The sequence below is a fragment of the Phoenix dactylifera genome, chromosome 9, assembly GCF_009389715.1.
Source record: "Phoenix dactylifera cultivar Barhee BC4 chromosome 9, palm_55x_up_171113_PBpolish2nd_filt_p, whole genome shotgun sequence".
Taxonomy (NCBI): Eukaryota; Viridiplantae; Streptophyta; class Magnoliopsida; order Arecales; family Arecaceae; genus Phoenix; species Phoenix dactylifera.
The window spans coordinates 14,808,762-14,833,817 of NC_052400.1; the positions used below are offsets into that span (position 1 = coordinate 14,808,762).

The following is a 25,056-nucleotide window of genomic DNA, read 5'->3' on the forward strand; positions in this document are numbered from 1 at the left end:
AGTGACTCCTATTCCAACCATTTGGATAGAGAGAAACATTCCCTTTTCAATTCCAGAGAGAAATGGGGATAGCTCAATCCTCCAAAATCCAATCCCTACTCTTCCATAGTATTCAAATCTCATTCCGATTCCAATTCTTGTCACAAGCCAAATGCGTCAGAAAATATGTCTATTTTAATGTTTATTTCAATACATTCCAATTTCAATTCTGATTTCGGTCACGAACCAAACACGCCCAATAAAGCTTGAAACCGGCAGGGGTATGCTTCTCTAGCTCTAGCTGACAGAAACTTAGGGGGAAGAGGGATATGCCGGTCTCCTGTTCGACCAGCAGCGTGAAGACCCTAGGAGAGAGATTTGGACTCACAAACACAGAGGGATGGCGGGGTTGGGTAAAAAAGGAGGATATTTGCTGTATCAGTTGTTCGTCGATCATTGGATGGAAGTAAGGGCCCCAAGAAAGGGACCCGTTGCTTGTGTAGTTATAGCATTAATTCATCCTCTCTTCTTTATTCTTTTGAGAAGTTGAACCAGTGGCATTTAACTGTAGCTTCATATGATGCATAAATGATTTGCCCTCATTATCTGAGGAAAGCTATTCTGGTCCACATTTGCTGGGTTTGATCCACTATCAGAGGCTGAGATGCCCGAAACTCAATAGACCATGCCACTGAAAACAGCGGGAGTTTTATGCAGGAGGATGAAAAATAACCCCTATAAACAACAAAAGAAGCACATGCGATGAGAGGGCCAGTTTATATAATATACAAGAGATATAGTCACCTGTCAGGTTACAATTATATGTTGCTACTATGAATTTTCTGATTTCACTGAGAGCATGTTTTCCAATGCACCTAACCTACTTATCGTTGGTGTTCCACAGACACCACCCCAAACTCAAAATGCCCTGTAAAATAGTGGGCGGGCCAAATGATGTACCTGCAAAGCTATTTGTAAGGACCTCCAACCCCAGCAGTGGGGAAGGGGGGAAAAAATATCAAGACTCCGGTCTCGTCAGCATGAAAGGTGTACAGTTGGATGCCGTAATTTTATGTCCTTCTGTGATGCTTCTTCTTGCTCTTTTTAAGCAGCATGGACATGTGATCGGTGTCACGAGAACCTGATGTGGCCCCGCCGATTAGCCACTCCAGTGCCTCAGATGCCGCCTCCTTCTCTGCTAGCTTCTTGCTGCCGCATGGCTGCCCAACAAATTGCATGCCATTGAACTCGACCGTAGCTCTGAACTGGTGGTTCTTCAGCTGCTTTGTTTTATAACTTGGGTTGTCATGCCCAGCTCTAGTTAGAAGCGTCTGAAGTTGGCTCTTGGGGTTTTCACCCCCACCTCCAGAGCTGGTTGGAAGCAAGGATTTTGGCTTCTTAGGTTTGAGCTCCTGACGACCAAAGACAAACCGGCCACTACATGGATCCTCTGTAACAAGCAACCGTATGGCTGATAGGATTTCTTCACTGGTCTGGATGTCCATTCTAGGGTTTAGAAGCTGTTAAGCAGAGGAGTGGTTAGTAAAAGCCCATAAGGTGGATATATCATAAAGGACAGACAAGTAATCATGAGAACAAACACACGAGGTTGCATTCACTTTAAATATATGAAATGCAATAAAATCCGTTCGGTGATGACAAGGTAACAACCATTTGAGAGAAATGTTTGACGACTATCATCCTTGTAAACAAAAAAATTTGGACACCCAAACTTTGAAGGTAAGCACAAACCAGAAAGATCTATTTTCCAGTTTTTAGTGCTTAGATAGCACAGAGGTTAAGTCTCGAAATTGGCTGAAATATAAGCTTCCACTTACCTTGTTCTGAATTAGCTCTTCAAGCTCTCTCTTGAGGCCTAAGTATGTTGATGCCAAATCAGGTTTCATGAAAAATTCCAAGTAGCCACCTAACATTTTCAAGTGTCCATCCTGCCAGGCATAAAAAAGATAGGAATAAATTAACGTGACAGTAGGAAGAGAGGAAAAAATGTACAGGTCACTTTATCGGTTGATAATATATGGTCCATCGAAACGAACTTACAAGTCCCCCTCGTGAGATGTTCCCACCAAAAAGCAGCAACACAGAATCAGGCACTGCTGTTGAGTCTCGTAGGAATACTGAATTAACCTTCACCTTTTCATTAAAAACTAACCATGGGTATGGAATCTTAGCCTCCCTTCCATTGACTGAATTCTGAAAGCAACAGAATGAAGCACGGAGATTAAGAAATATATTTATTTAAAAAATTCTGGCAGCTATACAGAATGACGGTCTTTAAGCGGAACAGGGCATACTGCATGACAATCAGCTATAAAATGAGCTTAAGAAAGGGATAAACTTACCGAGTAAAGCATGACCTGACCATCCTCAATTGTCTTGAAAGATATTGATTTCTCCTTGTTCTGCATAGCGTGGGTTAAAGTAATCAACATTTAATTAGGGGCCAAAAATACCAGTTAAATCATTCGGATAAGAAAAACATGTTTGAGGCATGCTGTGTTATTCTGTGTTACATGGCCTCAGGCCCACATGTCATGAGCAGGTGCATCTAAGCATCAAAATTCTTTTAATATCTAGAAATTTCATCTTACAGAGCCCTGTCCAAAGCGCCATAACTGTATCCATATTAAAGTGTCAGGTGCAATTATTACTTTAGGCTAAATTGAAGCGTCCAGGTAACATAGGTTATTTGTAAGTAGTAAAAAAGGGAAAAAAAATGAAATGTATTGAAAAATATTAACTCATACATTTGCTAGATGATTTGAGTACATTAGCAACATTTTCCTCCCAACTCCATATTATGTACAGTAAATTTTGCCAACGTTTAAAAGAATACAGATAGATTTAAGTCCTGTCAGAATAAGCAACTTGGCCAAACTTCAACACAAAATAAAGTTTCACTAATTTCAAAGGTGGGGGGGTAACATGAAACTAGTAATGTATGAAAAGGTAAAGGCAAAGCTCACCACAACTGAGCAGACTCCAGGATACAAGCCAGCACATATTACCGCCCGGACAAGGTTCTCATCACGACTCCACTTATTGCACGTGCTGAAATTCTCATCGACCAAACCGGTATCCTTGAGCAGAAAAAGGAATTGCTTTCTAAGAGAATCGATAGCCTTTAATGTTTGTGCAGAAAGAAAATTCTTCCAGCAGTACTCATATCCAGAATGTTCTCTTTCGGCATCCTTCCATCCCTCATAGGCACGAACTAGTGCAAGATGATCACTGTAGTCTCGGCATGAAAATTGAGATTTTGCAGATTCAGCTAGCTGCATCAAGAAAGAGAGTGATTTGCATAGCCAAACTTAAAGCAGTTTGCTCATATTTCTCAGTTTAACAATTTACTTGACTGCATGGCTGAATAGGAACACACAAATACTTTAAATGTCTGGAAGTGAAATCAGCAGCATGACCACCAATGATTTTAGAATACATGCTTAAAATACACTAAGGCTCTGATTGGTTACCAAGAAAGTGAAAGAAAACATGTCTTCAATTCTTAATGCATGTGCCCCAATCTTCTTCCACAAGCACGTGGTCAAACAGCACCTTCTATTAAAAACCATAAGCATCTAGCTTCAAGTTCAATGAAATTTTTGTGACCACGTCGAAAACCAAACCCTTCAAGTACAAACACCAATAATAGTTCTTATCTTATGAAGGATGCAAGCAAACATCAAGAGGTTAAGCATTACGAAATGCATATATCAAAAATGGGCATGCAACAAATACTATTTTACAGCGATGCTACTTCTTCATGAGCAAGTAGCTACGTAGCACAATAGATGAGTATTCATGGATCAAACCCTTAAAAAAATACCAACAAGAGTTGTCAATAAAGTATGTGCTCAAGGAAAGCCGAATAGAAAAAAGAACTAAATAGAGGGAGGAGAAGGGTAGTAGTACGCAAGGAGGTGTAAAAACTAAAGCCTTCAGGGAAGCAAACCTTTAATAACAGGCACTTGAGAGATTTACTTACATCTTTTTTGTCAAATGGAGTTAAAAATGGATCTCTGACACTAAGACCAGCAACGACAGTCAATATAGGATCAAGACAGTTGAATATAGCCCCAAAAATAAGCATCTTTCCCAGCTTTGGCTCCACTGGCAGCATTGATAAGTGGCGTCCTGCCAAGTGTATTGAATCCATGTTGCAGTTAATACATCATTTTGACAAGTTACAACATCAACTGCTGAAAAGTTACTGAAATATGGGGAATAATGGGAAGAAGAGAACTCTACCTAGAACGGTTAACTGTTCCTTCTCATCTAATGCCCCAATAATTTTCAGATATTCAATGGCATTTTTCACCTGCAAGATAAATCTATACTTAAGATGGGGATTAAAAAAGACCATTTGAGTTTATAGCAGACTAATAGCATGGTGGTTCAAGAATATTGGAAGCTATTCAAAACAATTAGGTAAACCACATACATAACATATTTGGTTATTTTTCTAGCAACACCATGGATTCGAAACGAAGAAAAATAATCCACAGTTACTTCTTATCCCCTTCTGAGATAAGGGGAAGGATAGAGCCCACCCAACTAACTAGAAAGAAATGAAGTCATTAGAAAGAAATGAGGTTACAAAATTCCCATTTACACATACCGATAATGGTTCTGGTGATTGTAAAGCCCTTGATAAAAACTCGGAGATGCTTCCAAGACGTAGGCATTTTATTTGCAAGCAAAGAGATTGTAAAGGTGTCCTTAAAAGTTCTGGTAATTGGTAATCAGCAAATGCATCATATACACATCTGGGATAAAGATGGTAACACTCCCCAGGCTGGACACGACCAGCTCTTCCTCTTCTCTGCATGATGAACCATTATAAGCTAATATAAAACTCTAGAAAAAAATATTGGAATATGTATGAGACATGAGAAGAAAATACTCTAGAGAAATGCTTGGGTGACCAGTTCACGGTAACCAAACTATGCATATGAAAGAGAATATTTTCATCCCCACCACGTGCTTAAGGTATTATCTTCTACAAGCTATGCTAACATTACTATGATGCAAAAGGTGTTGCTGCATCAGGTGACAGATTAGTTCCCCTAGTAGCATTCCACATTTATTGGTTCCCCTAGCAGCATTCCATGTTTATGCTAATATAAAAGGCTTAATGTCTTCTATATCTCATCTACGCTAAGAAACAGACTATTAGTCATTGAGTCTTACTTTGATGAACTTAGTTGCTCTTGTATCTAGAAGACAACAAATAATCAGCCGAAAAAGATGGACAGTATTATCTAAAATATTCTTACTTGGCGAGCAGAAGCTTTAGAGATCCATGTTGGAAGCAAACAGGGGGTATTATTTAATGCATCATATGATGTCTCTTTTGCCTTTCCACAGTCCACAACAAATACCACATCATTGATTGTGATACTTGTCTCAGCCATATTAGTGGCGAGAACTATCTTCCTCACACCATTATTGGGGTTTTCAAATATTAACCTCTGCAAAGAAACAAAATATATGGAGTTGAATAACAAGCCGAACGATGTAAACGAAAGCAAATATGGCATAATAATGTATTCTACAGTTTACAATATATGTGATGAAGGATAGAAAAAATAAAGCTTGAATTGAATCCTAGAAGCTTAAGTAAAAAAATAATGATAAAAGGTAATAACTAAAACTCCCGTCAAAGTTATAACTACAAAAGAAAATATATAAGTTAGATCACTATGAGAAGAACAAATAAAATGGTTCAGAAATTATAGAATAAAAAGGAGACCTGTCAGCTAAGAATCCCTCAAGTATAACTAATTGGCAGGAAATAATATTACAATGATAACAGAAATTTGGCTTGAAATTTTCCTAGCACATTTATTCGAGTCCTAACCTTAGAAAACACCCACATTATATAGTAACAACAAGATGAGCTCTGAGATGTATGGATGAGCAATACAAATCCTGTTACCAAAATATCAGGGCATGTCATCTTCTTAAGTAACATATTGATTTTTTTTTATTTAAAAAAAAACTCTGTCAACTGCATGAAATACATTAATGTTATGGGTAGTCATCCTGAGCATTATCATCATACAAGCCATTTCCCAAAATAAGGTTGGTTAAGGAGCATGACTGTAAGTCAGTAAGGTTCCAATAAAAGATCGAGCATGTTTAAACATCTGCTACAATTCCTGGTCATAGAAACTTAAGGCAAGAGAACCTGATTTAGAAGGCCAATTGGCCAGAAAGACTTCATTATTCATAGTTTGAACTTATGAAACTTGAGAGAATCCTTCAAAACACACATAAACATATGTGCAAGCAGGAAAGCATTTTGTATGTCATAGTAGTAAGAAGCACATGTTGTCCGCATGAACAGAGACTACAAACAGGGATCAGAGATTTTTAAACTTAAGTAGATGCAAATTTATCATTTGATAGTCAAATTTGTTATTCAGCAATTCACAATCGTTCCTCGCATAAATCTCAGGGGCCCATGCACAAAGTAATGGTTAGCCATATTCTACATGGCACCATAGAATTGCTTATGAATGTGACAGATCTAGCCAAAGCTTGATGGTCCAAAGACGGCCAAAAAATAGGTATCAAATTAGAGAAAGACAGTTTTCTCAAACTATTAAAACAGTGGCATACATTTCATTTTTGTCTCCATGACTGTACATGTCTGTGCTACAAATGACGGTAAAGAGAGAAATCCAAATCATTAGGAATCAACCATCGAACATTCAAGCAGCGAAGTTCCTCAGAAAACCAACACCAAAGGAGAATCATCTAAAACATTTTCTCAGGAAGTCCTTGACCACCAACCAGATCAACCAACAGTGAGCACATGTGCAAGAAAAGATATTTCCCAACTTCTTTCCTCTCCACCTCAACTGTGAACTGAAACAGACCAAATCCATCAAATGATGATCATCAAGTAATCCAAGGGTTTGCGAGATCTTGCTTAGGCCTCTACCCGCATATATAAATTATCTCATAAAAGTGATCAAATGTACATTACTTGAACTGATAGTGGAAGCTTTTCCATCAAAACTACTCTACTTGCATAACATTCTGGCTCCGGTTACATCTTTACTCCCAAATCAGATCCACCACATCTCCCAAGAAATGCACCCTCATTTTGTGACATATCACTCCCTTCATTTCTATCCCTCACTTGAACACCATTTGAAGAGAAATGGTAACAGGGCTTATGTATCTGACAAATTAAGAACCATTTTTTATATAATATCCAGGAATATTACTCTAATCTTAATGATTCATAAACCTAACTAAACCCATCACATGAATTTCATATAAGCATATAGCAGAAAACAATTTATATATGTAAATTATCTATACCATATATTCGATAATATTTAACTCAAACTCCGATCTGACTCCTCAGTTGCATGACTGAGAAGAAGTTGCACCTTTTCGACAACTAAAAAACCACTTGCCAGATATTTGGCTACTCAATATTTTAGTCATGTTGTAGTTAAGCTTCAATATTATACTCATCCACAATTGATTAGTTTAAGCTACTTTAAAATTGTTGTTAGAATTTTCAGGAAAAAAATGCATAATAAATAAGGGAAAGAAGTAACAACAAAAACCTAGAGTAGCTATTATTCGGGTCATTTGTAATTCTGGCTGAAACCCATGTTGTTCTCCTTGAACGACTGCATAGCGGTCATGAAAATCAGGTTTCAAAACCCCCTCAAACAAGCATATGACACTAAACATATCTGCTTCTTTTTTTAAAATATAAACACAAATATAATAAATGCAATTCACTTAGACAATCCAATCAGACATCCATATGGAGTCATGTCTACAACCAAATCCAATCTAAGCAAGTTCTTTTATATTTTTTTTCATATGGCTTCATTCGGCAAGAAATCCACCGTGAGTTTGTGTTTCCTCCCTAAAGAGTGACTTAGATTTTTTTATCAAAGAAATTCATCAGAAGTTCTGTTCCTTAAAACAGTAAGCTCATTCAAACCTAACATATTACAAGACCAACACTGTGATTTGATTTAAAAAATTTCAAAATACTTTCCCTAGTTTTTATTAATGTCAAAATTAGTGGTATCAGTCCCTAGACACTAGACCAGAGTGCTCCAAAAGTCCAAATAAAGCATCTCAAAACTTGATTTACTCAGAACTTCTCCTACAAAAGTTTTTAAGTCTTTTGCTATTTTGCAACAAAATTGTTGCAACAGAGAATTCTACAGCAAACATTATATTAACTCCAATTTAAATTAAATGATTGAGCCCATAATTGTGTAAATAGCTGAAATCGATACATTAAGACATCATTAGAATGAACAATGATTGAACCCACTAGAATAGAGTGCTTCAAATTAAGCATCTTATAATTTGATTTGTTCAGACTTGTTCCTACAAATGTTTTTAAGGCTTTTCCTATTTTTTAACAAAACTGTTGCAATTGAGAATTCCGCACAAACCACTATACTAACTAAAATTGGAGTTAATCACTGTGTAAATAATTGAAATTACTACGTTAATACATCATTAGTTTGAATGAACAATGATTGAACCCATTACTTTGTCAGTATGCATATCAGAAATCACATGCAGCAAATTTTAAAATTTATGAATAGATAGGAACATACAAATTAGTGAGAAAGTAAGCAGGCTTTTCATGTACAGGTCTGGGAAAAATTAATGCAGACCTACCAAAAAAAATATGTTGGTTATCTCTAAATTTGAGGTGCATACACCCAAGTTTATGACTGCCAGATTCATATCACCATATGAAGTCAGCATTAATATGTCTGCATTCACAATTTACACTATTAATATCCATTCGATGAAATGGACCTGCCATTCAACAGAATAAAGGTAGAGAGGATGCAATTGCCAACATACAGCATTCACCAAATCAACTCTAGATCTGTATTTAGTATAGAAAAGCAGAACCTATTTGCGATAGATAGCACAACAAATATGCTAAATATAAATGGCAGCAACATGTTGGTGGCTCATATAATCTCAAAAGACCAAACCATGCATATCAAACACTTACAAAAAGCAGCACTTTTACCTGCTCTGCGCTTGGCATAGAACCATGACATGCAAGAAGCAGAACCTTGGAAGGATCTCCAAGAAGAGGATTAGCTTGAAGCTGATCTTTCAAAGAATTAATGTCATCCCACCCAGTCATAAACACTAAAACTGCGCCAGGCCTTTCTTTTCGACAAATATGGCACAAAACACTTTCTATGAGGTTAAAGCCAATAGAGTCAGGATTCCAACAAGATAGTGAGTCACGGGTTCTTGCACTATACTCCCTAAAATCAGCAGCTTCTAGTACATCCTGTATATTTCATAGAAAACAATGAATATAAATTCTTTCGTGGAAGTTTTTGTTTAAGAGAAAACTTACAACAGAAGCTACTGTATACATAATTTACATACTTCCACCACAGAAGCAATTGGGCTCTTCCTCTTACTCAATGCTTGCTTTTGCATTTTCCACATCTTCTCTTGTCCATAGTCATCAATTTGATTGTACGGAGTCAATCTATGTCCAGTAATTTCCAGAACATTCTCCAGAAAATGAGTTCGCACTGCGTATGTGAAACCCTGTAAAATGAATTAGGAAACCCACAAATGAAGCATCATAAAAAAGAATAAGCCATCACTTTGCATGAAATGCAACAAAAAGAAATTGCAGACGGCACTCAATTGCTACATCACTTTTTTTTTCTTCCCCCAAGCAAAACAAAGAGAATGCTAGAATAACATGTCATGCAGAAAGGCCGAATTCTTAACAAGCACATGATCTCTAGAAGTTTGAAGGTGAAATGATTCCAAACTCCAGCTTGAGAAGTAGAATCATCCAATGCAATTTCCTAGCAATACTATATGGGGAGATTTAGAGGCTTCTGGGATGATTTGCTCATCAGGTATGTGCCTATATTCTTTCAATGTTCACTCTATTATGCTTGTCAGCATTCTAAGATAAACCATGAAGGCCTCCTCCCAGTTATGTAAATTAAACTAGAACAGCCCTTCCACTCTGCGAAAAAACATGAAAGTATCAGTAGATTATTTTTAAAGAAACTATGAGCAAGGCCTTCAACCTTCAGTTTTATAAACTTCAAAGTATCTGAAGGGCCTGGGAGGAAACAAATATGCTTCTACCATAATTTATTAACCACATCTTCCAGATATTGCACCTCTAAGCAGTCATCTCATGGAAATCTATGTTAAAGACACAAGGATTGTCAAGATATTACAGTTGCAGCTCAAGGATGAGACATGGTTGCAGGGAAAAGAATAAGAGAAATAACAGGCAAGCCATGGAATACTTATTTTTGTGTATAAAGTTAGAGGGACCACAACATAAAGAGATAAAACACGCAGAGAAGATCTCCTCTACAAGTAGAACAAAGAATTATGAAAGATCTTTTTGCTCCATGGCCAAATTAACCACTAAATTCTTTAGTGAGACAGCAACATTATATTAAGTTGTGCCCAGGATGCAAGAGCAAGATCTTTGTATATAAATTATTGAAACTCCTCTCCTCATCCAATTAATGATGTTCTTGGAATCATATTTGACCATAAAATCATTCTTAACCCAGATGATAGTCAAAATTAGACCATCTTCACAGCAAGATCTTTGCCTTCATAAAACATTCTGTTTCCATCCCACCCAGAAAATGCAATGCAACAATCCTGAGAGACCAGGATTTCCACGGTTATTACTATTAAAATTGAGCTTAACCTGCCTCAAAGGTGGTGCTGTTCATATCAGTTTTAAGTTTCTTTACAACAACTAGAACTAGCTATTTTCAACAATCCATTCCCACCAACAATTAAAAATACTCATGCTCAAAGGAATGGAGGAACCAAGAAATCATAGACTCTACTCTTGCACTTATTAATGATCCTAGCCACTAAACAGCAAAAAAACCAGCTAGGAAGAAATGCTCAGCAAAGAATTATACTATTTTACAGTATCATGCCTGCTAAAATTTTGGAGTGCCTGGTCACTATGTTCATTTTCTCTAATAGCATTTTGCCCCAGATCTCAAGCATATTTCTTCAGTTCCCCAAGTTATTTGAAAAGAAGTTCAGACTATGAACTTCTTTTTACCAATCCCAAACCCCTCCTTGACCAACCAGCTCGCAAGCATCCTTCCCATTCATTAAATGACCCTTCACATCACAAATATCACCTTTCTGGGTGGAGTTTGTTGAACTCATACAACCTTGTTATGGTTCTACAATTTCTGTTAACCATTAATACAAACACAGAGGATAGGGGTAAGTTGAAAAGGCTCATCATAATATAATTCAAGCATTTTCTATAAAACATCAGCTATAAAGCACAATAAGTTGACAGGCCCCCAGCATTGTCAACGCCCTGCCCCCTAAAATCCCAACATTTGTCACAGGGAAACATTTACATGAACACAGGTTACTCACCACCATTGAACCATTTAAATTTAACCAAAAATGCACCCATCATGTGGATAATTTGGCCCCCGAATCATTACAATGAAGTGCACAATTTATTAATGATATCAGAAAACTCACAAACTCTGAATCATTGAACTCAGATGTTCATTGCTTTAAAAAACTAACACTCATTTCGGGATTTCATACTCATGCTCCAACATGCAGCGATATATGACTGCACAGCATTTAGAAATCATGGCATCATATACAAGCCAGAAGGGAGAAGAAATAATCAAGAAACAAGAGTATGACAATTGTACACGAGATCTTGTGACAGAAGAATAAAATGCAAGCCTCAAAGTAATAAAATAAAAACTAAAGCGAGGCAAGAAAACCAATCCCAGTAGGCAGAAATAGAACCACGTAGAATAATTAAGCTACACACATAAATAACAACACTGCAGTCCCCATCAAATAAATAAATAAATGGCAGTCCTCGAAATTACACTAATTACTTACAGGGATGTGTATCATTGGGGCCCCACCAAAGTAAGAAGAGAAAAGCTCAGCATTCAATGTTGCACTCATTAAGATCAACCTAAGTTCCGGACGACGGGGAAGAAGGTCTTTCAGGACTATCAGAAGAAAATCTGGCAACAGGGCAGGCAATAGATTCATGTCAAATATTTTTCAAATGTCCAGTTCTAGATTTCGGGAACAGGTTTGTTAAATTTTCTCCGTAAAAATTGACTTCAGTAATTGAAATGTGTTCACTGAAAAGCCTACCCTCATTCATGCCACGTTCATGAATCTCATCTACAATAACATGGGTTACACCTTTCAAGTTTCTATCAACCAGTAATCTCCTCAACAAAATTCCTGTTGTGCAGAAAAGTAGGCGAGTGTCCCTCCCTTTCATGCCTTCTAGCCGAACCTTATAACCAACCTATAAAAGCAAGTCCATTTAATAAATGCATCCGATGAATACATATTCTTCTCCAAATTAATTGTGAAAGAAAAGCAACCATTTTGAGCCTTTAATATCTGAGGAACTCACAGATTCACCCAACTTCTCCCCTCTTTCAGCTGCAACTCTTTCAGATACAGATATAGCAGATATTCGTCTTGGTTGAGTACAAATGATACTACAGGTTGCTCCACGAGCAGCATCTATCTCAGATTCTAAAATGTATTGAGGAAGTTGTGTGGTCTTACCACAACCCGTTTCACCTGAAATAACAACCACCTGTAGAATCAAAGCAAAAAAAATATGAATGTCCGGTAATGTTTAATTTTTATTACAAAGGAAGGATTATTTACTAAAAGCAAGCATCCGACGATATCAACATCATAAGGAAATTAGGAGAAATAAATCATAGACAAAAGAAGCATTAAATATTTTGCATGCACAGGTAAAAACCAGTTAACCAAAATAATGGTCCAAAAGATCAGTTCAGAAGGAAAAAAAATGCACTCAACCAATCAGGAAAAGGTATGTTGGCTCGATTGTTTCTACTACCTAAATTTTAGTACGCACGAAAGGATGGAAATAAATGGGGATGCTTATAGATATAAAAGCGGGTAAGTGGAAATGTTCCTATAGAGCAAAGATGGACTTTAAGAGTGAACAGCAAACATTAAATAACATCGTAGTTTAAGTGAGATAATGACTAACAATGTAGCTTAAGCTAGATAATATAGAACATAGAAAAAGCATGAAGTGTCACGCCCCACCTGCGCGGGGCACATGAGAGGGGAACACGAGGCTCTCCTGCCAGATATTGTCCGATTCTGGAGCCCGCGCGCGCACCGCTCAGGCCCCTCCCCAGTTTTTTTTTCCACCCAAAACGCGTTTGCAGGATTTGGAGACACCCGTCTCATATGCCCAGGCTCTGAAACAAGTTTAGCCGATATGGGATCTTTCATTCACCTACCCTCGGACTAGAGTCGTCCTCGGCTCTGATACCAAATGTCACGCCTCCACCTGCGCGGGGCACGTGAGGCATCCAGTGCCCACATGGGGGGCCACATGAGGGGGGAACATAGGGCTCCCCTGCCAGATATTGTCCGGTTTCGAGGCCTGCACGCGCGCACACGTGCCGCTCAAACTCCTCTCCAGTTTTGTTTTTCACCTAAAACACATCTGCAGGATTTGGAGACATCCGCCTCATATGCCCAAAGTCTGAAACGAGTCTAGCCAATGTGGAATCTTTCATGAAGTATACAAGCATACAAAAAGCATAGCAAGATGAAGTTGTGGTGTACGAGTTAAAAGCCTGGTTGTGAGACCAATAGAGGATAAAGCAGAGAATTGTAGTATGTTTGGGAGACCAGAGATAGTCTTGGTTGCACTATATGAGATCAAACAAAGGGGTAGATCAAGGAGTGAGGTGCACAAGCACACAAGTAGAACCTCATTCCCACCCATCGCCAAGGCCCGCCAACAAGAAGCACCTTTATATATGGATAAAACAGTCAACAAACTGAATACATTTAATTTTCTTCCCTCTAAATTCCATGGAGTCTCTACGCAATGAATTTGCAAGGTGAAATATTACCTTCCAGCTATACATTACCTTGGCAGACTCAATTCAGATGGATTCTACTTTTAAAACGGGCAGACTTTAGAGTTGGAGAGCAATTCCTGAAGCAGGACAAACCATTCAATAGAAGATTCCAGCAACTAAGGAGCATCACCAAGACAGGAGGGAGGTGAAGGAGTCAGATCAAAGGATATAAAAGAGGATGATAACAGTAAATAAGGTTTGGAGAGAAATAACAAGATGATATTTGAAGACACTTCCTACCTAGATTTGGTCTTGAATACAAACCAAGGACAAAAATCAACCCTAACTAGATGGTACAAGGAAACTTTCCCCTCTATTAACTTTCACTTGCATGTGAAACAAGTTTCAAACAACTACAATGGAACACCATGATAATCATGGATTTTTGTGCTCATAAACTGATAACTTGGGCATGCCTTTCTAAGGTTAAAGGCAATTTTGTAATATTTATATTCTCATATGAACAATTTCTTTAAAGTCTCAAAAGGATAGAAAATGGTAAAAAAGATACACGAATTTCACTCATGGGTAAAGCTGTCAATAGTGAGAGGAAAAACATTGCTGCACCATCATTCTTCAACATAAGATTGAACAAGCTAGAAAATCAAGAACAGCAAAAAAAAAAGAAGAAAGAACTTCAAAAGTAAACAACAATTTACAATCCCAATGCATGTTCGATTTCGTGCACTAGGGAAATGTAAAGAACATTTTGTTTATATCTCCATCAATTTGTCCTCCAATTAGTGATAACTCCAGAATTTGCCAATTTCAACAGACATAAGATGTTTATGAGCACTTCAATAAATCCTTATTATTGGTACATCATCTTGCTTAGCATCTAAACCTTTTAATTAGATTATTAGTGAGAAACAAAATAAAGAACGACTATGAGAGGGAAATAAGCAAACATCTATGAGTTAAAATCATTATAATTCTTAAAGTTGAAAGATTCACAATCTCGGTACCAAACCACATATGGGTACCATGCTAATACAATATCGGCACGCCCGGTACAGAGGTCGGTTCGGCCTACCGAGGCTCAGTACGCCCCCCATACTGAGTCTTGGTTTAGTGCCAATATGATAGGATATGCTCACTACGGGGTGGTACACACCAGTATTGCGAACCTTGGTTGAAATCATGGTCCGATGAACCGGCCGGTTCAGCCTGTAACCAGTACGCTGGAGCAGTGAAAACCGGTACGAGCCGAACCCAGCCGGAGCCAGGGAAGATGAAGAAAAAGAGAGAGAGAGCGGAGAAGAGAGGGAGGGAGGAGAGGCCTTCGCCACCCGCGGAGGGCCACGGGGGGCCGGCAAAGGCTGGGGGGGCGGCGGAGCCCGCGGGGGCGCGACGGAGGCCGAGGCCGCGACTGAAAGAAACAAGGGACGCGGCCGCAGAAAAAAAATTGAAGGATTTGTAAGTGAAGTCGGCAACCGATTGGCCGATTTCACTTAAAAATTCTCAAATTAAAAAACCGCAGCCCCCCCCCCCCCGGCGGCCCTCCACAGGCAGCCTCTCCTCTCCTCCCTCCCTCCTCCGCTCGCTCTCTCGTTCTCTTCTTCTTCCCCGGCTCCGGCGGGGAAGAGTGTTCCGGTTCAGAGTTTAAACCGGTCCGGTAGGGAACCGATACGCCTATCGGTACCGTTACGGCGAACCTTAGTTGAAATATTAAAAAAATTGACCAACTTATAGTAAACACATAGTTCTTTTATCTCTAATGCTTGGAACTTTAGGTTTTGAAATGTAAGGCCAGAGATGAAAACCCCATGCTCATTTCCAAGAGAAGATGGGTATCCATACATCAACTACCAGGCCAGAGCATGTGAAATCATAGAATACTCTTTTGAACAAATAAAGAGTACCCTGCAAAGACTCTCAAGAAGGCATATCTGAAGAATCATTAACTGAGATGAACAAAAGGAAACAAATATCTTCAATAAAATAGGCCACCCATCTCTATGAGAAAAAAATTGATCTTTTCGAACTGCCCATGGCAAACAGCTAAGACCAATCAAATATTTCAAGAGCACTAAGAGTAAACTGCGTTAAGACAATAACAGATTAGAACAGTGACAAAGAGATACATCAGCTTAATGCAGAAGTCATGCCCTGTGACTAATAAACAGGCTTTGAGATTTCCATCAATTCAATCAATCAGTATTCCATACTATGATAGTTATTTAGTGTATGAAGGAAGAAATGAGTAAACTCTCAGAAGATTCACATTCACTGAGTCGCGTGATAACATGTCATCCGTTCACTATGACTAAAGCCGTTATGCTCAAGTTAAAAAAGTAAACCACAAAAAATTGCAGTCAATATTGAAAGAATAGAGTTCAAAAGAAACCTGATTTTGAGATATGGCTGCTAACAGTGCTTCTCTTTCTTTATAAGCAGGGAGACTTCTCCGAAATTCAAGCATTTTTTGTCCTTCTGGTGATTCCTACAAAGGCAAGGAATATTTTCAGAACTTGCACTGATATTGGATGCTAAAGCCATTGTGAACTACATTATACATAAGCAAATGATGGTTCCATAAATTAGTTTTGGCAAAAACATCATGACATGACACCGTTTAATAAAATCTTGGCACCTAATGGAACGTTTTTTCCCTTTCTATTAATGGATTCCTTCCATAAAATGATAGAACAAAACATAGAAAACTAAATAGATATAGCAAGAGAACCAAATATTTCGCCCTAACCATTAAAGAGTTGCTCTGCTTTGAATTTATCAAATGAATATACAAAATGACTAAAGGTATTGTATCTTAGAAAACTAGAAATAATCGATCTTTAGCCACATTTAAAGATAAGAAAATAAGAAATGATCAATTCTATAACAGAGAGGTGTAAAATGCTAAAAACTGACTGATTTTCATGCAAGATATACTGATCAGTCTCTGCATATTGATCAAGTATCATCTCCACAAATAGATAAATTTATTTTTTTTAAAAAAAAAAAAAAAAGCAAGAGCTTGCAGTTGAAACTTCAACAACGTTTGGGGAATGCTTATTGTGTAGGTAGCCACTAGCCAGACATTACAAGATAAAAATCCTGAAGCAAGCTAACAGGCATGTGCAAGACTCAATGGTTTTTGTATCATTTATCATTGTTCCTTAACAATTATATTATATATATTATATTCTATTTCGCAATCTGGACATGCACTATTACGACACATAAGTAGATGCACACTGTAAACTACAGTACATGCATAACGAAATTTAAAAAGCAAGAGCAAGGGTCAAGCACCAAAAGATTATAAATTCATGACCATAACTAAATGACCCTCGTAAGACAGTTTTTTCTTAGATTGCAAGGACCTTTTCAAATATACAGCTAATTTGCATACACCTGGTTGATACTTTTGGATATTCTACCAACACATGATGATTTGGTGAACCATGGCTTGAAACACCAAATTTGGCTCTTGGCCTGCCCCACTTTAAAGTGCACTACTGATTGCACCACTATCAAGCTCGGTCAAGTTGAATAAAAACTCAACTTCAGAGCTGAGCATAAAAGATCGATGAACACTTAGCAAAACAAGGTGAGAACAAGTAGAAGGTTGACTATTTAAACCGGGCTTACAGCATGTAAAGTTCAAGAAATAGAAAGAGCAAATCTTAAAGAAACCACCTATGAGTGACACAATATGGAAACTAAGTTTTCACATGCTAGCTGTTGATGATGCTCGTTAAAAGTTATATACAAATAACTTAAACCTGCCAAGCCTGTTGTTGATTACGCAATTGTAAACTTCTTCGCCTCAGAATTTTCTCCATGACAACACTAGTAGATAATTGAGGGTCCTGTTGCTCAGGGAGACCTTCATCAGTGGTGAAACTGTCAGTGCTACTTGACCTTGAAAAGGCAATATCAGGAAAGCTCCCTCGATTTGTTCGCTTCCGAGCAAGGTATTCTCCAAGCAAATGATCCACTTCTCTTTGCAAACCATTAGGAATAGAGACCTGTCATGTAGGAATACTTGATGTCAGTACAACAAGCACCTACTGCAAATACTCAGAACAAATAATTAGATCATATCCTCAGCAGCTTTCCCCCATCTGACAAACACATGCAATAATTCTCACATGCTGTTTAATTATGAAAAAGCATATCTAAAATTGATGGGTAAAACTAAAGACAATTATTATACCAAACAATTTAACTAACATTAAATACGAAACCAACTAAAAGTAAATAAATGTTTCAAAAAAGGATATAACAGCAGAGCATGTGAGGAGTTATTGGTAAAATACCTCCCTCTGAGGTCTTTTATCATCAAGATCTGATCGGTAGTTTGGCAAAGGTACCTTGCTGAAAACAACCACCCTTCCATATTGGCGGCTGAAAATCATATCAAACAATTTTTAGAGTGGTTACACTAAATTAGTATGGGTAATAGATTGAAATTTGAGAGATGGAAACCAAATGGACCTATATAAACCCATTCTTTCAGCTAGTGCAGATAGCTGCTCATAATCACGCCTGTCCTTTTTCTCTCGTGATACCACCTCTTGCTCGCTTCCATTGCGGAGAAGCATACTTAATTTCCACTTCCACTCATCAACATTATCTAGAGTGGAGGCACCCTGAAGAGATTTATATGAAACAAAATTGCAAAAGAGAACTAGTAATATGTAACTAAACTGTATATATACAGAAAGGAATCAAAACTATAATCCAGTAAGAACCATTCATGAAAAGAATCAAGTACTGAAAATGTCAATACATCAACAGCATTTATTTTTTATCACAAAAAGGACTTTCTTCTCTAAAGCTACTTGATCGTTGGAAAGTTCCACTTCATTGAGCAAAACGACTCACAGAAGTACTAGAAAAAAATTATCCATGTTAACCTCATTTTGGTCCCTACCCATCAATGAGTACATAAACTAATACTGATCTTGTAGGTAGTGAAACTATATAAACCAACAAATAAAAAACATCCTGCCCAAATTTAAGAATAGATAAAGCTAACACAACTATGTAGGCAGTAACTTTAATATATTGTTGTCATATAACTTTTAAACATCTGTAACCATACAAAAAATATCAATGTCTAAAATATAGGGGAACACGTAAAGGCATGCATATATACACATACATTCATATGAACATACAGTGAATATTACATGTGAAGACATGCAAAGTGGACTCCCAACACTGAACGCCATCCAAGTGCATGTGCAAGGCATACCATATCTACGCATGAACCACAGTCTTCCCTCAGATCTGGACATAATGTGAAAATTTATGCTGTTAATTGTAAGTTCTAAATTTTTCGTCCGTGCTTCATTTATAAATGGGATATCATAAGAGTTCTAGGTGTGTTGGTTGTGAACATGATGAATGCACTGGCCATGCAATATCACCAGGTTACATGGTGCAGAAGTTCACAATTTTCATGAGAATATCTAGTTAAGCATCTTCAAGGGCTATTGGATGTTAACATAGCCTGCTTCCGGTTATTGTGATGCTCCATTGTTGTTATTAGCAACTGTAACTAGTCCAACATAAATAGTCATGTGGAAAACCTTATACTGGAATGTCAACCTACAAATTCTGTAGCACAAACAATTTAAAATGGTCCCAAACAGCCAAAAAATTCACTAGAGGGAGTGAAAATGGAAATGCAACCCATGCACATCCAAAGTCTACCAAGGATATGATTGAATAAATATAAGTTCTATGTTAAATGGCATTAGTAATTCAAAATGCACATATTTAATATATTGTGTATGAAATGGACCGATTAGTATTTGGTCAGATGTCCGAAATTCTGCTGGCTGCAAGCATCAACTGCTCTCAATGCAGCTGCTACAAAAGATACTAGCCTATCCCTGATATAAGATCAGATGATACAACTACCACTGTTGGCTTAAATCTGATGAAGACATTCCACATGGCCAAAATAAACACTAATAATGATAAAAATCATGGACTCCATGATATTTTCTTCACCCTTGTGATCATGAACATGATCGAAACCTATCCTCGCTTTCCTATTTCTTTCACAAATCTGTTCAAAATCTGACTTTAACTCCACATAATCAGATGAAATCTTTTTTATGACCATTCAGTATCAGAGCAATATTTTGCTTTTGGAGCTATTACAACAGAAGTTATGAACAAGATTAAGTTTTGCCTCCTTGACAAGATGATGGATGGTGTCTTTGTGAAGAATTTATTCTACAACTGGCATTGCAACTTCAAAAGGCATCCATCCAATCTAATTGAAGAAAATGATAATGCAACTAAATCATCAAATGGTCTAACAAACAAGAATAATAGTCAAAGATTCTCATGAGGATATACTTAATGAAGCAACAATGAAAAAAGAATCAAGAAGTATGGTCGCATTGCATATGGATCAATGTTGGTCTTCACCATCAAATCTTGGAGACCATATGATGAAGAATATAGTATTTGGCAACATGGTCCTAAGGTGAAATTCATGCAGCAAGCACATAATGATGTAACAAAAAGATAAGATAAGTGTTAGGAATAATTATTTCTTTGTCTAATTTGCATATCTGGAGATTCTTTTAAGATTATTTTATTAGAGGCCACAGAAAGTCAAAATGGTTGCTTAAGGCTTAAACTAAAAATCCGATAGGCATGTGTCTTTTATGAAAGATATCTCAAATTGTCTCTTTCCCCATTTCTCATCTTTCAATTTCCAGTGATTTATAACGCATGGAGCGCTGCATTGCAAGTAGATCCTTCATTTTCAGGAAATTTAGATAATTTAGGATCCTTACCAATTTAGGCAAGGATAAAGACACTTCCTTGGGCAAAATTAGGACTGCAAGGGGGTTAGCTTGGTCTGAGAAACTTTTTGATCTAGATCAAATCCATTTTAATTTGGGTTTAACATCTAGATATAACAACCGAAAATTGATCGAGCAGGGTTGGGTTAACAAATTTATATTTTAGATCCAATAGAAAATCAAGTTAGATATAGTTTAGATCCAAATGAAACCATATTTCCAGAGCTGGGATTGGTTAAGGGAAAAAAGGGTAAGCCAAGCATTGAGTTTCTATAAAAATTCTTGGTATGAGTGAGATAAGGAAACTAGATGGTAAAGAAAATAAATTTATAGAGTTGTAACTTATACCACATTGATACTCAAAATCTTACAATCCCCGCATCATAGCTCCAAGCCCACTCTTCCACAAAAATGCAGTTAGATATAGTTAATTTAGATCCAAATGTAACCATATTTCCAGAGCTGGGATTGGTTAAGGTAATCTCAGGTTAACAAAAAAAAGGGTAAGCCAAGCATTGAGCATCTATAAAAATTCTTGGTATGAGTGAGATAAGGAAACTAGATGGTAAAGAAAATGAATTTATAGAGTTGTAACTTATACTGCATTGAAACTCAAAATCTTACAATTCCCACATCATAGCTCCAAGCATCCCACTCTTCCACAAAAATGGGTTTGTTTAGCCCAAGTACAAAGATTGGGTCATGGTTATGGACGAAAAGTAAAGCTTGAAGATTTCATATTTTGCATTTCATAAAAAGGTGTATATCATGACTAAACAAATATAAAATTCAGTGACTGGATCGATTTTCGTAATTGGTTCCCTAAGGTAACAATGTGAGCAGTGTAGGTGTCTGGGGGAAGGCAGAGAGAGGTGGGATCATGTATTCTCAAACTGGTTGTATTGGTATAGCTACCTAGCACGCTTTACTTTATAATTTATTCAAGAATCAATCAAGTCATGATCAGGTCAAAACATGGAAGATCCTAATTCAAACCCAAATATCAGGGCAGCAACCTAAGCATCCAGCCTCCTCCAAACACTGCCACCCTTCTTCATTCCTCTTTGCCTTCAACTTATCCATCCACTACAGGCCTTGTATGACCACTATTGGCCCCCTTCATCCACCCCCTCTGCTTTCAACCTCATCAATCCCCTACCAGCCGCATTTTTCGCCATCATCCTCCTTTGACCAATCCAACCCGCTTCTAGCTTCACCTCTATCTAGCATCCTTCATCGATGATACCATGGCCAACCTCCTCTACTCGAACCCCCCCCCCCCCCCCGGCGCTTGCCTCCTCAAATGCCATCTCTTTGCACTATAAAGGGGTTTCTTTTGGACTGTTTTTCCTCAATTTGGACCTTAACTATGCCTCAAATGTCTAAAATATTTAGTTGATAAAATCTTATATCTTTAACTCAATTATATCTTTTTCCGGTTTCTCAACAATAAACAAATCTAACTTGGAAATGACTGGTATTCATGTCAAAACCTTTGGGCGACTTTTCTCTACCACACTCTCTCTAGCCATGCTTCTTACTAGCCCAATCAACCTGACTCCACCCAACTCTACTTTAGTCTCAGTCTCAATCCAAATTCTGAAAATTGTGCTAGGTGGCTGGGACTGAGGCTATCAAGTTAGAAGTTGATCAAGTCAAGCAATGGGCCGACAATTTTGTAGCTCGGGATAGGACTAGGTTACCTCTAACCCAACTCAACCAATCTGATTTGCAGCCCTAAACCAAAGCCAAAATATCATATGGTTCATGTTGAGTCAATTTTTCCTAGGTCACATAACATAACATGGACCAAAATTGTCAAGTTAGAATTCTAGTCCTAATCAATGGCTTGTTTCGTGTTATATGCTTTCTCATCTTAAAATGTATCCAACAAAAACTCATAACCTTGCCCTTTCTATACCATTCGCAAAACTAATTCTAAGCCATTCCATTTGATCCATTGTACAATAATTTGGAATGAATTTTGAAAATAATAATAAACACAATGCAAGCAATGCAAATTTTGGCAGTATACATGCTTAAGCCTTCTTCTTAGCTTCAAGTCTGCAAAGTTTGCTTCTCGTTTTTATGCAGGAATAAGATTCCTCACAAAAGAGGAGATCAAAATCCTAATGCAAATGTTGGACTTGCAATTCCAATGCCAGCATAAACATCCACCATCTTGTCACCTTAACAAGGTGTGCGACAAGATAATATGATCAGATCGTCAAAAGAGGACAGCTAGTAATTGTAACCCCCCCTACATCAAATTTTGCAACAAAGTAACAAATAAATTACCTTCAAATGTATATCATCCACAAAGAATATTCTGAACATGGATGGTACATGACCAGTATGATGAAACACTTGACCAGCATCCAAACTTCATATCAATGAAAGCTTGAGAATCAAAAAGATATATTAATGGATAGGCGTTCAACTTTTATTCTTACCAAATTTTGCTGCTACTTGCATCCCCAACTCCTCAAAAACTTTCAATCAGTTACGAGTGTGATGGTATAAAGCAATTTGGTTAAAGGTATGAAATCCATCAAAGCAGGCTATCTATCTGATAACATATGTGGACTTGGGATTTCTACTCGATTTTATTAGTTCTCTGCATTCTAGCGCGATGGGCAGGATTAAGGTCAAAGAGAACTACAATTCCAGCAGTTGATACAACACAAAACCACGCTCGACTCTTGAACAGTGCACAATGATGTAAAATTCGATACACAGACAGCCAATACTTTCTGCGATCATAAACTTAGTCACCGAGCATAAACTAAATCTGTACACTTCCCACCTGATTGTGCTAAAGAATAAAACCAAAACAGAAGGCGTCATCAATGCACATCTATGCCAACGCAGAAGTTCAAATTTCTATCCAAGAGAAGTAATGTAAACACCATATAACCATAGATAAAAAAGCCTATGAATTCAAGAAAGCAGGGAACCGACCTTGTTCGAAGCCGGCGAAACCTCCATGTCGCGATCCGAGTCGTCGTCAGAGTAATCATCGTACGCATATCGCGCGTAGTGGGAGCTCTGCCGCCGGAAGTAGGGCGGGAATCCGTCGGCAGCGGCGGGGGCCGGGGCGCTAGGGTTGAGGGTGATGGCCCCCTGTCCGCCGCCGGCGCCGGCATCGCGCCAGTCGTAGTCGACAGATCGGGCGGCGGTGAGAGTGCCGTTAGCGGAGGCGATGACGGAGCGGAGGCGGGGGATAGGCGGGACATAGACGCCGCCACCGGTGGAATGGCTCTTCATCGATGCCGGAGTGGGGTTAGAGCTAGATTTTCGAGGGGCCGTCGGGGAGCGGAGGAGGGCGGCAGCGGAGGGGGCCAGAGACATGGTCATGCGGGGGCGGTTCCGGAGGCAGCCCCACAGCACCGCAGCGTAAGGCATGATACGTTCCTACATCTCATGAACTCCCACCTCCTCTTTCTAGCCGCCAAGAGAAAGAAAATTAAAAAGAAAAAAGAAAAATATCTCCACTAAAATTATTTTTTCGGAATTTCCTTCTAAAGGGAGATGCGGTGGCGGTGGCGGTGGCGGTGGCGGTGGAGAGAGGAGACGAGGAAGAGCTTGGAACTGGGCGTGGGGAAAAATGAGGGAGTTAGGGTTTTGTTGGCTCTGTGAGTGTTTCTGCTGTTCCCGTTAGGACATGAAAGGGGGTTCTCGAATGTGTGAATAGCGTGGGGCCCGCTGAAATTGTCGACGTGCCGAAGAAGAAGTGGAGATCAAGAATGCTCTGTGTTTGGCAAGAGGTGGGTGATGAGATGCAGGGAGTGGGGGGAAGGAGTGGGAGCACGTCCGAGGAGATGACTGCGGAGGTGGGAATTTAGAAGGTGGGTCGATCGGACCGCTTTGGGATGGCTTGGAGGCCGGGTAGTGCGGATCGGACGGTTATGATAGGGTTTGGATAGCAAGAATATGGGAGCCCGATGGGTTTTCGGATCCGCTCGGGACGGCGTGAGTTTGCCGCCGTGTTTTTTTGTGCCGCCTCGCGGCCCCGGTTGGGCTCGCTACTGGATGCGCAGGCACGACGGGCTGCCAGTTAGTGGCGACCGACGGTTGCGTGATGAACCCAAGCAACTGGGTCTTGATGCGCGGTCTTCGTCGGACGAGAACCAAGCCATTCTGTTCCTGCGGTACAATTTACGCAAGCGTGATTTGGTTTGCATATCAAGATCAACGCTCGCCGTGTGCTGGGTTAGGTTTGTGTCTTTATAACGGGAGTTCAAGTTGATTGATTCCAACTTTAGGGGATCGTTTTGGGTGTGTCATCACCCGGTGATTGG

The 25,056-nt window shown here is 38.6% G+C and overlaps 1 protein-coding gene across 1 annotated transcript; it reads right to left on the reverse strand.

Annotated features, from left to right (window-relative positions):
• Positions 1-717: 717 nt before the first annotated feature.
• LOC103722537 (DExH-box ATP-dependent RNA helicase DExH3) lies at positions 718-24,586 on the reverse strand. The gene is made up of 19 exons (XM_008813161.4): positions 23,717-24,586; positions 18,420-18,574; positions 18,242-18,329; positions 17,705-17,950; positions 16,324-16,419; positions 12,467-12,655; positions 12,196-12,355; positions 11,929-12,059; positions 9,418-9,585; positions 9,044-9,316; positions 5,277-5,471; positions 4,619-4,822; positions 4,249-4,318; positions 3,986-4,134; positions 2,967-3,275; positions 2,343-2,402; positions 2,041-2,193; positions 1,818-1,928; positions 718-1,499 (listed from the first exon to the last, which is right to left on the reverse strand). Exons 1-19 carry the CDS (start codon positions 24,158-24,160, stop codon positions 1,050-1,052), a joined length of 3,651 nt encoding a protein of 1,216 aa, XP_008811383.1. The 5' UTR covers positions 24,161-24,586; the 3' UTR covers positions 718-1,049.
• Positions 24,587-25,056: the final 470 nt, after the last annotated feature.

What these genes read in the sequence shown, in the direction of transcription:
- LOC103722537 (XM_008813161.4), bottom strand. Translation starts at nt 24,160, where the DNA reads ATGCCTTACGCTGCGGTGCTGTGGGGCTGCCTCCGGAACCGCCCCCGC. An exon ending in GGGAGAAGTTGGGTGAATCT is followed by an intron (nt 12,356 to 12,466) that starts GTGAGTTCCTCA and finishes TTGCTTTTATAG; the next exon opens with GTTGGTTATAAGGTTCGGCT. An exon ending in AAGAGCTAATTCAGAACAAG is followed by an intron (nt 1,500 to 1,817) that starts GTAAGTGGAAGC and finishes TCTGCTTAACAG; the next exon opens with CTTCTAAACCCTAGAATGGA.